Source organism: Dasypus novemcinctus, chromosome 29, assembly GCF_030445035.2.
Source record: "Dasypus novemcinctus isolate mDasNov1 chromosome 29, mDasNov1.1.hap2, whole genome shotgun sequence".
Taxonomy (NCBI): Eukaryota; Metazoa; Chordata; class Mammalia; order Cingulata; family Dasypodidae; genus Dasypus; species Dasypus novemcinctus.
In genome coordinates, this window is record NC_080701.1 from 21,612,196 (window position 1) to 21,627,492 (window position 15,297).

A 15,297-nucleotide genomic window follows, 5' to 3' on the forward strand; every position below is an offset into this window, starting at 1 on the left:
ACAAGGCTCATCTCTCAGGACTTCTCAGCTGCTCTGTTCTCTTAGCTGCAAACTATCAGGCTCATCTCTCTTCCCTCTGCCATGTCTAATGAGCTGTCTCTCTCCGCTGCGTTCTTCTCTGTGTCTCTACTTCTGTGTTCTTTATATAGCCCACCAAGGGGGTGGGGACTCAAACTGAGTCACCATAATGACACGATCGAATCAAAGTCCTAATCGTAGCATCATTTAATCAAAGGCATCTCAGCTGACTCTAATACAGTCTAAGACTAGCTCGCCAGGGGAACAGACCAGTTTACAAACATAATCCCTATCTCTTTTTGGAATTCATCAGTAATTTTAAACTGCCACAACACCCCAGCACTAATTGGCGGCCTGCAGAATTTCTCTTACAAAGGCCAAAGTCAGAGAAAGGTAGAAGAGGCGGCTTAGGCTGGTTAGTTAATATTTAGCAGGGGTGGGTCCTTGGGGGTGAAGCAATTTTAATGAGCTTTGGTTACCTCATCTATAAAATGGAGAAGATAATGCCTACTTGATAAGAGTGCTATGTAGGTGAGAGGTAAAGCAGTAAGGAGCCTAGAATATCGCCTGGCACTGGGAGGGTGGGAGGACAACAAAGAATGGTCAGGCAGCCAGAAGCAGAGTACGAGGTCATGGGCAGAGTGACCACATAGCTGTGGCTCTCAGAGGTTTCTGGATTCTTGTCAGTCCTGAAGGTCTTACTGACTCTGAAGGCTGTAGAAGCGGAAGAAGACTTCCACTCTTCCCACAGGGTGTATCATTATTTTCCTGGTGGATAGACCCAGGGCACAGAGCATTTGGTTCTTGCGAAGGCAAGGTATGACGATGCTGTGGAAAGCACAGTGGTTGGAAGTCGGGCTTACTCTCAGTTCAGTTATTAATGATGGCATTGGGCAAATAACTTGACTCTTTGGGGCCTTTTTTTCGTATGAAACGGGGTATTTAATCGGAGTTTGCAGATTCCCTTTTACATGAGTGACGTAGACAAGGAAGAAGACAAGGGAAACATAAGCCAGGATCAATGACATCTGCCCTGTGGCCTCCTACTGGGGAGGTAGTAGGGACAGTGGCAAAGCAGAGAACATATACTCCATGTGATCAGGGACCTGATGCTTGGCTGGAAATCTGGATTTTTATGTGAAATATCCCAGGTATCAAATGTGGATTAGAACACACTGTGTAGGACAAACCAAACCCAAATTCTGCCTATAGGCTACCGGTGGGCCATCAGTTTGCAACCTCTGAGCTGTGGTCTCTAAGTAGCTCTAAAATTCTGTGATTCTTTGATCATCCACCGAGCTATGGATGTCAAAGAAGAACAAAACTAACTCATTCTTCAAAAAGAGCTATTTTTGTAAATATTAATACCATTTGTAAAATGTTAGGTATTTCACAAGGTTTTTATATCTTTTTTTGTGTTTCTAAAAATTTTTTAATGTATATGCTTTATCACTTGATAACCACAACAACTCTATGAGATAACTAGTACTCCTTAGTTTTGCAGTTGAGTCTGTTTAGACACAGATTTGCTGACAGTCAGTTAGGGGCAGGTCAGGAATTATTCTCCAGGCTCCAGGGTTCCTGTGTCACACGTGTTTTTACCAGGCACACCTGGCTTACACACTCTCCATTCCTCACACTCCCAGTTCCTTTTAATCCTCCCATTTACAGTTTAAGCATCCCCTCTGCTGGATATCTCCCCAAATCACTCCATTTAAATTAGTTTCCCCGCTGTTCTCTGTCTCAGCCACTGTATATTTTCTTTATGGCATGCACCACCATTTGTAATTATTTGGATTGATTCTTGAGTTTTTTTTTTCTTTATCTTGTCTACCCTACTGGCGTGTAAGTGCCCAAGGATGGGCAGACAGGCATCTATGCTCACTGTTTTATCTTCGATCCCTTGCCAGGGAAGTACTGGCTCATAGTAGCCACTCAATAAATTCGTTGAGTATGTGTGTAACTGTGCACGGAGGGGATTGTTGACAGATTTACACATACTTTGGTAGGAATCAGTGAAAGGGCTGTGGAAGAAAGAGATGTCTTACTGTAATTTGGTACCCCACTGCATTTTCTCACCTCCTCCTTGTCCTACCCCTTTTCCTAAGTAATCCATCTATTCCTTACCGATTTCTTTTAAGCCGGTGCTCAACCACTGAGCCACATTGGCTCCCTAGTTGGGTTTTTCATTTGTTTTGCTTGTTTTGTTTTGTCTTGTTTTTTAAGGAGGTACTGGGAGCCAAACGTGGGACCTCCCATGGGAAGCAAGTGCGCAACCACACATCCGCCCCCCTCTTCCTCACCGATCTTGTTCTGCCTAGGTACCCAAAGGTGGGAGCCTGCCCCTGGCTCCGGAGGTTATCAAGAGCCCAGCAGTTCTTCCATCTCTGGAGAAGAAGCCACAGGTGGCCTACAAGACCGAGATCATAGGAGGGGTGGTGGTACACACTCCCATCAACCAGGTGCTGGGGCCGGGGGCCGCCAGGGTGTCACGAGGGCATGGTCGTGTGGGTGGTGTGCCCAGTGACATGCACAGAGGGCTATGCTGGAGGAAACGGTGGGCGGGAGTTGGGCACCTTTTGCACATGGGGTAGTCAAGAAAATAAAGGGCAGTGGTAGGTGTGGGTAATGGCAGTGCAGAAATTGAGGCCACCCCACCTTGAGGCTGTGAGGCCAGTACAGTTCTGCACCATAGGTGGCAGAAAAGCCCCTGTGACTCCCCCGGGAAGTGGAGCTGGGGAAGGCAAGTGAGGCTGAAACAAGCCTCTGTCCCTCTGCCTGTTGTTATGTTGCTTATCCCCCTCCTCTGATTTGCTTTCTCCATCCGTCCTTCTCTCCTGGGACTGCTCAGGTTCCCCGAGCCTTGTTCTGTGGCTGATGGGAGCAGAGTTGATGTTTATTTTTTCATTTGTTTCTTCTTTGACCTAATGGCAAGGAGTCAGGAGCTTTGGCCACAGGGGGCTGGGCAGGGAGTGTGGCTGTGTACAGGAGAGAGAGGGAGGAGCTAATCCCAGCACTGTTTCCTCGTAGAATGGAGGGGATGGGCAGGAGGCGACTGAGCCTGGGTCCCACGCCATCCTTCGAAGGTCGCAGAGTTACATCCCCACGTCAGGCTGCCGTGCTTCCACCGGGCCTCCCCTCATTAAGAGCGGCTACTGCGTGAAGCAAGGGAACGTGGTGAGTGTCAGCCCTGACTCCTCCGAGCCGGTGGGCACGGAGGTGGCAGAGGGGAGAGGAGGTTGCATGGAGGCGCTACAGCCCTCTATGCCAACCCAGCCCAAGCCGCTGAAATGTTCACCCAGCACGTCAGGTACGATATCTAAAAGTGGGAGCCTGGCTTCCGTGAGGCCCGGTCCCCAGGAGTTTAGAATTTGACTACCCTCAGGAATGCTAGAGACTTCTTCCTAATGTCCGCCTTTTTTTTTTCAATGTCAGCGGAAGAGCTGGAAACGTCGCTTCTTTGCACTTGATGACTTTACCATCTGCTACTTCAAGTGTGAACAGGTTTGTAGTGGCTTTGGGGCCCTTCTGTGAGGTCGTGGAAGCTTGGAGACATGGGGACATAGCCACACAAGCGTGTGCGTGTAAGAGGCGTGGGTGCACACGCTTCACAGCACCGCCTCTTTTCTCCATCCGCCCTGTGTGTGCATCTGGACAGTGATTTTATTTTTTTAGGAGATACTTGGGATTGACCCCAGGACCTCCGACATGCGAAGCAGGTGCCCAGCCACTGAGCTACACCTGCTCTGCTTGACGGTGCTATTAAAGTGGCCTTGACTTCTTCCCTCTCCCATGCAGTGAGCCACTAGACAGTCAAAACCATAGAAAATCTTAGATTTTTTTGTTTCCTCTTGGTGATTTAGTTTGAGATCTTGCCTTGAGTGCCAAACTGGCTTTAGCCAGTCGTCTCTGACAAGAGAGGGGTGTCTGTGAGCTGAATTGTGGCATGATGCCGGCAGATTCACTTACCCACCTTTCCGTATTTTCCCACCAGGACCGAGAGCCGCTGCGCACCATATTCCTAAAGGATGTTCTCAAGACCCATGAGTGTCTGGTCAAGTCAGGGTAATTATTGGCTCTCCTTATTCTTTTCTGAACCAAAAACTCCTTTTTGTCCTCTTTATTTTTTTTTGAGTTGGTAACTTTTTTTTGTCTTTGTTTTTTTAATGTTACATTAAAAAAATACGAGGTCCCCATATACCCCCCACCCCTCCTTTTTGTCCTCTTTAGTCGTCATTGACTACCCTCCGAGGCTCTAGTTCAAGGGTCTCCCTTCTTGCAAGAGCAAGGGAGGGGGGCCTGACCCCTTGTCGTGGCTGATGCATTGCATCCAAGCTGACCTGACTAAAAGATTCCTGAACAAACTTACTCTCTGCCCATTATCTTACGCTGGCTCCTAAGGAGACGAACCAACATCATACTTACCTGATGAAGAAAAAAGAAAGAATTTAGAAACAAAGAAAAGAGTGGTGTTCAGATGCTTCTCAGATATTAGGATTGGGTGCTCAGTCAAGGAATGGGGCTCAGGGGGGAGCCTGAGTCCTTAGACTATGCCAGAATTTTCAGCATCTCTGGTTAGGGCCCTGCTTATGCCAGTGCCTCTTCCCTCAACTTCTTATGCTTTTTCTCTTATCCTTTCGACCAAGCTTCTGATGCCCCATTAACACAAGTGTGATTCACAGCAACTCTGTGTTACTCACTGGGCAGGAAAAACAAGTATTTTTAATGTGTTCCTCTTTCCACTAGGAAACGGTTACTTTTCAAGTGCCACGGGAGCACAGGAGGAGTTTGAGATCGTCAGGATCTCTCCCTTGTCTAACACCAAATATAGAGGGCCATAGCGCTAAACTCTAGAGGCCCCAAGGGTATCTGGGCATCTAGTAAGCCTTGGTTTGCCATCTCTGGAGACCGTTTCTGTGTCTGTCTCTGCATCCCATGGACCATGCATCAGAGCCAGAGGCATCAGGAAGTTCCTAGCAGCCGGCAGATTGTTCTCTCATGAGGGTATGGGAGGGTCTTACAGGAAAACAAAGTGCTGTGTGACCCAAGGAAGGAGGGACTTGAAGCACTATACTGAGTCTTGCAAAGGCAGCCACGGAGTATGGAAGATGAGGGGAAGTCCCCAGTGGCAACATATAATTCATGAAAGTAGCTCTGCTGGAAGTTGCAGGAATGTGGCCCAGGAGTTTGCCGTGAGGGGAGGAGAGGTTGGGCATGACCAGATCCTCACTGATCTTCGCTTGTTCTTGACCCTGGAGGTATTATCCTGTGCAGATAGAAGACCACTTGGCAGGTGGGTGCTCTTTAGGGAACTGATAAAAGGTTCAATCCCTAGAGTGCCTCCAGCTTTCTCTAAATCTGTAATTCTGCCAAAGTCAGACTAAACTCAGGGAGTAAAAAAGAATTACGGGAAACAGACAACAGAAACAACAAAACGACAATAGGCAAATAAATGAAAAAACCAACTCGGGAGCCCTTGTGGCTCAGTGGTTGAGTACCAGCTTCCCACGTATGAGGCCCTGGGTTCAATACCTGGCGCTAGTACCTCAAAAAAAAAAGAGAATTAAGGGAGTTGAAGACCAGCAGGGAGAGAAGTCCCCGTGGGCTCTGTTGGTTCTCGGTCTGTGAAGTCGTGTGGCCTCTCCTTAACCTAAGCAAGGGGTTTGGGGAACCTGGGTGGTCCATGCACATTTGTTAAGTTGAGTAGAATTAAAAGGCAGCATGTAGACTGAGATGTGGACATGAAAGGGGTGGGAAGTTCCTACTTGCTTTGCTCCTCGGCAATTGACTGCACGGTTGTATCAGATGTGCTTGAATAGTTGAAAAAGTTAAAACGTTTTAGCCAGAAAGAAGAGCCATCTCTATTCAACAACTGAGAAAAAAATAGTAATTAGTGAAATGTGTTTCAAGTGACTACTCTCTGAGGGTCGTCGTGCCAGATACTTTAGATCCGTCATAACTGGTCTTTGCCGTGGGGAGACCAATAAGGTAGCTCTTCTCATCTCCCCTTTACAATTGGGGTTACAAGGTTCACAACGTTTTAAAAGCTTTCTCGGAGTAATTTTTCCCGGAGTAGAGTCAGGGTTTGTCCGTCCATCCCTGTCTTGCTGTCCCCTTGCTATGGGTCTTTGGTTCCCTTCTTTTCCTTTGCTGGGGGTGCCCATGCCACTGGCCAAGCCCCTGCCATTTCCTTCCAAGTCCTCATTCATGTAGCCAATCCTACCTGTCATCAGTACTTTCTTGGAATTATTCTAACTCCAGGCATATAGCACACAATCTAACATCTTACATTACTGTGCTCTTTTTTTTTTTTTTAAAGATTTATCTATTTATTTCTCTCCCCTTCCCCCACTCCCACCCCAGTTGTCTGTTCTCTGTGTCTATTTGCTGTATCTTCTTTGTCCGCTTCTGTTGTTAGCGGCACGCAAATCTGTGTTTCTTTTTGTTGCATCATCTTGTTGTGTCAGCTCTCCGTGTGTGCGGCGCCATTCCTGGGCAGGCTGCACTTTCTTTTGCGCTGGGCAGCTCTCCTTACGGGGTGCACTCCTTGCGCGTGGGGCTTCCCTATGTGGGGGACACCCGTGCGTGGCACAGCACTCCTTGCGCACATCAGCACTGCACATGGGCCAGCTCCATACGGGTCAAGGAAGCCCAGGGTTTGAACCGTGGACCTCCCATGTGGTAGGCAGATGCTCTATCCATTGAGCCAAGTCCACCGCCCACTGTGTTCTTTTATTGGGTAGGGATTAGGTCTTCTAACTCCTTATATATTTCTCACAGTGACTGGATAGATACATCAGGCGTTTAACACTGTAAACAATTTCGGTTGATTTGAGATTTGTTATTGAAAATCAGCTATTTCTTGCCTTCTTCCTTACAGAAGTCAGGATTCCTTCAAAGTCTGTACCCAGCTTGAAGCATCTTAAAGTAGTCTGCTCTCACTTTCCTTTCCCCTCTCTAGCTTCCCATGCCCTGTGCCCAGTACAGTGAGGCAGAGAGCAGAGCAAGAACTTAAGGGAGTTGTTGAGGTGGCTGCCTGGGTGGTGGAAGGTTTTGGACACTGGAGAGTTGGCTCTTTTTGGAGAGGCACACAGTAGCAGAGTAATCAAAATCATGGTCTTTGAGTCAGACCTGGGTTCAAATCCTGGCTCTGGCACTATGGGAAAATCATATAACCTCTCTGAGCCTGAGTTTCCTCATTTATAAAACGGGGAAAATCATAGGTGTCCATTGAGTTGTGAAGACCGCATGATACAATGCAGGAAAAATCACTCAGAACAGTGCTTCGCGCAAAGCACTTTACATCTTAGCCACTAAAAAAGAAAAGACCACTGTAGGAGGTGAGGGATGTGGTGGGTATTAGGAAGGAGGCTTTGGAGGGAAAGGAGATGGATCTTGTTGCAGCTGGTGGGGCGATGCACAAGATGGCAAGGCACCCTGCCACCCTCTAGGACGTGGCGCTACAGGCAACCCCTGAGATGGTAAACTTGGAGGTGAGAACTGAGGGAAGCATGGTCTGAATACCTCCACCTTTTTTTTTTTTAAAGATGTTACTGGGGTACAGGGGATTGAACTTGGGACCTCGTAATGTGAAGCAGGTGCTCAGCCACTGAGCTCCATCCACCCTCCTTTTTTATGGTAGAGAGCACTGATACCTTGAGTTCGGGCAAATCAGATCTTCTGTGTGTGTACTAGCATGCCTGGTAACTTTCTTTTTCTCTTTGTCTAGTGATCTCTTGATGAGGGACAACCTATTTGAAATCATAACAAGCTCCAGGACCTTCTATGTGCAGGTAAAGTGCTTCCTTGGAGAAGACTTTAAAGTTCCATTGCTGTGAATGGGGTACTCCTCAGCCCTCCCCTCTCCTTTGCTTTCTCTTTCCTTTTGTTTGACATTTCTAGGTGGTAAATTTAGCCCCTGAGAGTCAATCTGGGCCCCATTTTATTCTAAACAGGATGTTTGCCAAAAGCTTCCCAACCATAAAATAATAAAAGCAGGTTAAGCCACTCTACTGGGGAATGTGAGTTTGTACCAGCTGCTCTTAGCTGCCGGGCTCCAGCTAAGCAGAGAAAAGGAGAACTGGTCAGTGATTTCACTTCTCCTTTGGAGGGTATTTATAAGCCCAGTTCTGTGTGTGGACATCACTGTGTGCGGAAGGACAAGAGCACAGAGGACCCTGTGCGGGCACCAGGTGCAAAACCCAGCTGCACAGAGAAAGCCATTGTTTGGGCTCTGATGATTCAGTTATCAGAAGCTTCTTCCCTCCACCCACGGCTTTGGAGTGCTCCCAACTCAGTCTAAAATGGCAGGAGCTGGAAAGGCAGATTTCCAGCCAGAGCCTAGACTTGCAGGCCACAGTCCTAGCACTCCGCAGAGCGTGCCCTAATTCACAGAGCATCATGGTGTACTGGTTTTCTAGCACGAAAACTGACATGTCATGTGTTGGTTTCAATGTGGAGCTTGCCCAGCAAAGCTTTGAAGGGTTCCCAGCTGCCTTCCTGACTTAGGTGTCCCTCTGTCCTACACACCCTCCCTTCCATAGCAGGTCGTCTCCTCCCTCATTCATGAGCAGCAGCTCCCATTGTCCTGACTACCCCTGAGCCGGTACTTCTGCTTAAGGCCGGCAGAGCTCCTAGCAGCCTTAACCACCTGTGGGTTTTATTCATTTAGACAAGCACGGGAAGAGAAGGCCCAGGGGAGGCTTGGAAATAACCAGGAACTGGGGAAAGGGTTGCTGTGGGTGTCAGAGCCATTTATTCATCGCGACTCAGGGACAAAGGTTTAAACTGTGGGTACAACGAAAGACTTTCCACTTCCTGCGTGCAACAGATATTTGTAGAGTATCTTCAGAGTGCCTGGCATTTGCAGCATGCTGGGGACACCATGTTATGTGGGACAGACCTGGAACCCAAGAAGGAGATATAGTTAGGTAAACAGGCAATTAAAACCAGTGTGCGTGCGTGTGTGAGTGTGTGGGTGGGGATAGGGTTGAAGAGATGATGCACAGGGGATTTTTTTTGAGTGGCGAAACTATTCTCTGTGATACTGTGATGGTGGAATCATGACTGCATGCGTCAAAGCCCATGGAACTTTACAGCACCAAGAGTAAATGCTAATTTCTGCAACTTTAAAAATAATTTAGGTGGTCGTGGAGATCAAAGGTCAAAGGATGGAATGTACGCTGTGACAGAAGGATCTAACAGTATTGGAAAATGTATTGAACAACCTCATTGAAAGGAGTTATCCCCCAATTTCACTGGGGCAATAAAAACAGTGAATGTGTTTCCATTAGGGTGCATACAGTACCATGGGAGCTTCCTGAAAGAAGACGACGTATCTAAGCAGAATCAGATGGGGGAAGAGGATCCCAGGCAAGGGGCAGAGCACATATTAAAAAGACTATTGATGAAGGAGCTTGGAGCATATGGGAGGCTGAACAGCTGGGTACAGAGGGACCATAATCTTACATGTCTTGTTAAAGAGCTTGTATTTTATCCTGAGAATTGGGGCCCTTAGAACTTAAACTAGGGGAGCGATGTGATCAGACTTGCCCTTTAAAAATATCACTTGGGCTAAGTATTTAACTCTTGCCACCTTGGTTTCCTCATCTATAAAACAGAGATGACAGCCCTTAACTGTGACCCCTTTTATATGCTCCCTGTAAATTGTTTGAGCTAATGTAACATAGAGAACAGGCAAGAAAAGGGTAGGATAGACTAGAGAGACCAGTCTGAAGATTGTTGCAGTCATTCAAATGAGGGATAAAAGAAGCCTGAACTAGGACAGATGGAGAGAATTAGAGAATTGAAGAGACCTTAAAGAGGTCGACCTTCCAGGACTTGAGAGTTGGAGATATGGAGGTCAAGGGAGAGAGAAGAGGTAAGGACTATGCTCAGATTTTATCTTGAGCCTCAGGGTGGCTGATGGTACCCCTTGTTGTGGTAGGACCATGAGGGGAGGAAAGTCAGGTTTAGCATGGGTGGTTCTGTGTTCACAGCATCTGTGGGACATGTTATCAAGGCCATTGGATGTGCAGTGGCTGACAGATTGGATACTAAATAAATATCTGTTAAATGAACAACTATTCTGGCCAAGAGTTCAAGGGAAAACTTTGGATTAGCAGTATTGATTTGGGAGACATGAAGCCCAACAAAATATTCAAAGGACATTGCACCATCTTCATGAGCGTATGCATATTTACCAGAAGCTTCTGGTTGCTCCTAATCCTCCTTCTGCTCCTCACACTTTTGAATAAATAAATGAGTGAATTGACAAATCTACTTATATCACTTAATTGAAAGAGAATAGAAAGTAGGGGAAGAATGTAGATCAAAATCCATTATAATGGAATGTAAAAAGGTATTTTGAAGACCACATTTCATCTCTCTGCTGAGGAGCTGGGTAACCCTGAGCAAGTCACGTCACCCTTCTAAAGGTTCATTCACAAAATCAGGGTGTTAGACTAAATCAGATTCTCATCCTTTTTGGGCTCAAGATTCCTTTATACACTCAAAAAATTTTGAGGACCCCAAAGAGAAATTTAAATAGACTACTTTTGAGAATAACCAGAAGTAGGGAAGCAGATGTGACTCAGGTGATAAGGCCTCTGCCTACCATGTGGGAGGACCCAGGTTCCATCCCTAGAGCCTCCTGGTGAAAAAAGAAAAAGAGAAAGCGTGCCCGCGCGGTGAGCCAGCGCCCGCATGGTGAGCTGAGTGCCCATGTGGCGAGCCGAGTGACTACGCAGGTGATGAGTTGAATGCCCACGTCGTGAGCCGAGTGCCCACGGGAGTGCCTGCCAGGTGAGCCAGTGCCTGCGCGGTGAGCCAGGTATGTGCATGGTGAGCCAAGTGCCCACGTGAGTGCCCGCGGAGTAAGCCAGTGCCCGCATGGCGAGCCGAGTGCCCGCGTGAGTGCCTGCGTGTGAGCCAGTGCCTGCGCAAGTGAGTCATGTAGCAAGATGATGATGCAACAGAAGAGCAAGGAAGGGGAGAGTCAAGGTGAAGCGCAGCAGAGACCAGGAACTGAGGTGGTGCAATTGACAGGGAACCTCTCTCCACATCAGAGGTCCCCAGGATCGAATCCTTGTGAGTCCTAGAGGAGAGAAAATAAGAAGAGAAGACAAAAAGAAAAATAGGAACAGAAGATCACACAGCGAATGGACACAGACAGCAAAAACAGCAGGGCGGAGGAAAGGGAGGGGTAGAAAAAAAGAATAACCAGAAGTAGCAGCTATGAGCCACAGGGGAAACAAATTGCGAGGTGAAGAATTTTCTTGTTTGTCTGTTTTTTTAGTAGTAGTAGTAATATTGAAATAACGAAAATGCTCTAACGATGATTGAAGTGATGAATGTACAACTATGTGATTATATCAAATACATTGATTGTATACTTTGGATGAACTGTATGGTTTATTAATATGTATCAATAAAATTGATTTGTTAATTTAAAAAATAAATAGAATACTTTATAAAAAATAACTATATTTCCAAACAAAATATTTTTGCAAATCTCTTTCATGGCTGGCTTATTAAAAGCCAGCAGTATTCTCTTCTCTGCTTCTGCATTCAATCTGTGGCCATATGCTGTTTTGACTGAAGAATATAAGGAAAATCTGGCCTTACACAGATATGCTTTTGGAAATAGAAGGAGTATTTTAATAGCTTTTTCAGATAATTGTGGGTATTCTCTGATTGTACACTAAAACTTCACAAATGGTAATTTCTTAATAGTTAGGAGCAATGTGGAATCTGAAGCCATGTTAATGAACTTTCATACTGTTACATTAAAATCCATTGGTCAATTTTGTACCTTGAATAGATCCTTTTTGCCCATGTGTGATTTTGTAACAGTATGCAATGGAAGATAGTGGTCTCACTGAGGTATGCATTTCTTCCAAATGTTTATATTACATAATTTTAAGAATAACATTCATTATCACCACTGATCTTTAGGAACGTCTCTTTATGTTTTGGGTTCTTTTGTCTTTAAGTATGGGAAGCTGATAAGCTTATGGAGTCAGATACAAGTTTTCTGAAATTCTAATATTTTGCTTTAAAAGCTTGAAATTTATCATTGTGATAACAGGCTCGTTTCATCCATTTGGAGAATATCTAGGTCTGAATAAGTTTCTCAGTCATTTGTTCTAGGTAAAAATGGTGTTTCATGGAATAAGTGAAAGAATATGATTCGTAGCATAGTTTGGTGCTAAGGTGCTGCAATTTTACCCACCATTGCGAAAATAGCATTCTGACCTTCTTTTTCCCTAAGGAAGAAGCTCAGTAAATCTGAAGAAGCTGCTCAAAAAAGAGTAGTTGTAAAGGGACTCACAAGTGAGTTGCAGAGTGTTGACCTATATTGTCCTTAAGGAGTACGTAACACTTTAAAATAGGAAAAGGGAAAAAAATTAGTGTATTAGGTAGTCATTCAAGAATAATAGTCTAGATCTTGATTCTTACACTTGTGCTCCCAGGTGTTCAATGAGACAATTCCTGGGTTTCTGATGCAGTGATTCCTTTTTAGGTAGAGGCTGGGTGAAGACGCCAAGGTTTGTTGTTTATAGAGAAGATGTGAGAGTTTCTTGGAGAGGTGATGTCTCAAGGGCCAATCCAATATGTGGCCTGCATTGTGGGGGTGACGTGTGACATAGTGGGAGGCACTTTGCTAGGGCGGTGGAAGGAGTAGAAGTAGCTTGATCCCCATAGAAACGGATCATTGGATGGTCATGGGGATTTTCCAGCCTGTTGATAGAAATGCCAGATCTCCTCCTATGACGAGGGAGACAGTTCTTTCTCCCTCAGCTCCATTTCTGTCTTTCCCTCTGCTTTCGAGCATTCTCCCTTTCCTAATCATCCCATTTCCCTGGGAGGGAAATTCTAATAATGCATTTCTACCAACCAGCAATTTAATTATATCCATCTCATTCAAATGAAATGAATCTTTGCCCCCCAAAATCTGTTTTCTTATTTGATCCTGACAGTCGGGCCTTTGAGGTAGGAATAATCTGCAGTTTGAGGATGAGGAAGCTGACAAAAAGGCCTCAGGGAGAGGACAATGGACATAGATATAATGGTGGAATTTAAAGGTTCATTTGTGTGCGTCACATAATAATAAAAACAACATTAATACCTATGGAGCCGTGTTTATTAGACACTGTTCTAACTACTTTACCTAAATGGGCTCATTGATATCTCCTATCAGTTCTAAGTGGACCAGGCTAGCCTCGATCTTGGTAAAGTACTTTCCAGAAGGACCTTGGAGACCTGGCATTGGTTTTCTGTTTGGACTTTGGGCAGATGTGTCTTTTTTGTTGGTGTCTTGGTTTCCTAGCACTACTGTAACAAGGAGTCACAAACCAGGTGGCTTAAAACATCAAGAGTTGTCTCAGAGTTCTGCAAGCTGGAAGTCTGGCATCAGTGCGTCGGCAGGACCACGCTCCCTCTGAAGCCGGCAGGGTTCGGGGTGGCTTCCTGCAGTCCATGCAGCACTCAGTCTCTGCCTCCGTCACGTGGCGGTCACCTCTCTTCTGCCTGTCAGGTTCAAATGTCCTCGCCTTAGAAGGACACTAGGCATATTGAATTATGCCATACTCTATTCCACTTTGGCCTCATCTTAACTAAACACATCTTCAACCATCCTGTTTCCACGCACAATCACATTCATGGGACCAGAGATTAGGACTTGATCCTACCTTTTTGGGGGACCCGATTCAGTCTGTAATACTTGGGCAACCACCAAGTTGTTAAGTAACTGGAAAAAGACAGAAGAAGGGAAAGTGCAGGTAAATTTGCAGCCATAGTACAGGAGAGAGGTGTTTCCCTAGGACACTTGTTATTACCCCCCGTCTTGACCTAGTGTGCCGGGGTACGAAACTGTGTCCCTTGCAAGCATCTTTTGCACACATCTAACCAAAAAGTGTATATTTGGAGTGACAGAGAGAGAATGGGGACGCAAGTTTGAGGATGCTTTTTTTTTTAACTGATCACGTTTTATCCTGACACAGTGCAAAGAGAAGAAATCATTTGAGGGATGGGGAATGTGGAGGGTAGATTTAGAGAACTTTGCTGTCTGGGTTGGCGTGTTTGCATATATGTCTGCACATGCATGTCAGTGTATGCCTGTGTGTTGAGGTGTGGAGTTGGGGAGGGCTCAGTGGAGGTTATCTGATGTAAATTTCTGGAGGTCAGGGAGTCAGGCCTGTGCCCGGTACCTGATGCAGTGTGTGATACCGAAAAGGGCCCTCAGTAAACGTTTGCTAAATTCTCTTGAACTAAATCTGACATTGGACAGCCCTGAGAACTCAAAGGTCTCCACCTGCTGATTCTTAGGCCTCTTGGTTTCCTTCTGTTTCTTCACAGAGTTGCTGCTGCCCCCTTCTGGAGTTAGTCGGTTGTTTCTAGGGGGAAAACACTCAACTGCTTAGCATAGTCCTGCGTATTGTGAAGCCTGGTTCTCCAAGTTCAGCAACTCTTAGGGGCTTGATGGGGCTTCCGGACAGACCTGAGGTCTTGGCTTGACTCAGTCAGTGGTTTGTGTTTTGAGAGAAGCCTTGTTTCTGGATAATACATATCTGGGAGGATTTGCAGAGGGATTTGGCTTTAATGGGGCTGGAGTGGAAAATGGGATTATTCTGTTCAGAGAGTTATAGTGGAAAGTTGACTGCATTGAGAATCAGGAGAACTAAATCTAGACCAGTCTTACAACCTTGAGCTTTAGCTTTCTGGGCCTCTTTATTCTTTTTTTGTAAAGTGAGTCAGCTGGACCATGTCAGTTGTTTTCCAGAGAGACTGACGGACTTTAGCAGGGACTGGAGCTCTAAGTAACCCCATCCCTTTCCATGACCTCTAGCTCCACTTTGAGTTGTTTTATTTATTGAGTGTCAAATAAGATTTTGCAGGGAAAAACGTCCCAACAGTCTGAAAGCCACTGGACCAGATGATCTCTAAGATCCCTTCCAACTCTAATGGTGTGGTTTTATGAACTTCAGAATTGAGTCAGACGTTTGAAAGCTGAAATCACATTGCCAAAAATTTCTGTATAAGTGCTGTGGATGTTTTGCAGGCAGACAGTCCCGAAGACATGCACAGCTGGATTAAGGAGATTGGGGCAGCCGTCCAGGCTCTCAAGTGCCACCCTAGAGTAAGTCACTTCCTTTCTGTTGCATAGTTAGTGTCAACTTAGAGATGAGTTCTCCTCAAGGAGTCATGTTTCATTTGGTAATGTCAGCAAGCAGCCTGGTTCCTAGATGCAGCTGAAGGCCTGGGCTGTCATACTTGTTT

At 45.9% G+C, this 15,297-nt stretch overlaps 1 protein-coding gene across 3 annotated transcripts in view; it reads left to right on the plus strand.

The window, feature by feature from the left end:
* The window catches only part of PLEKHA2 (pleckstrin homology domain containing A2), a 68,383-nt gene that overhangs the window by 48,975 nt on the left and 4,111 nt on the right, over positions 1 to 15,297 (plus strand). For all 3 annotated transcript variants that reach the window (XM_004446434.5, XM_004446435.4, XM_058289930.2), the window contains exons 6-11: positions 2,340 to 2,480; positions 3,049 to 3,195; positions 3,454 to 3,522; positions 4,013 to 4,083; positions 7,748 to 7,811; positions 15,080 to 15,157. In XM_004446434.5, coding sequence (XP_004446491.1) covers positions 2,340 to 2,480; positions 3,049 to 3,195; positions 3,454 to 3,522; positions 4,013 to 4,083; positions 7,748 to 7,811; positions 15,080 to 15,157 — 570 coding nt within the window. The remainder of the gene's footprint in view (positions 1 to 2,339; positions 2,481 to 3,048; positions 3,196 to 3,453; positions 3,523 to 4,012; positions 4,084 to 7,747; positions 7,812 to 15,079; positions 15,158 to 15,297) is intronic.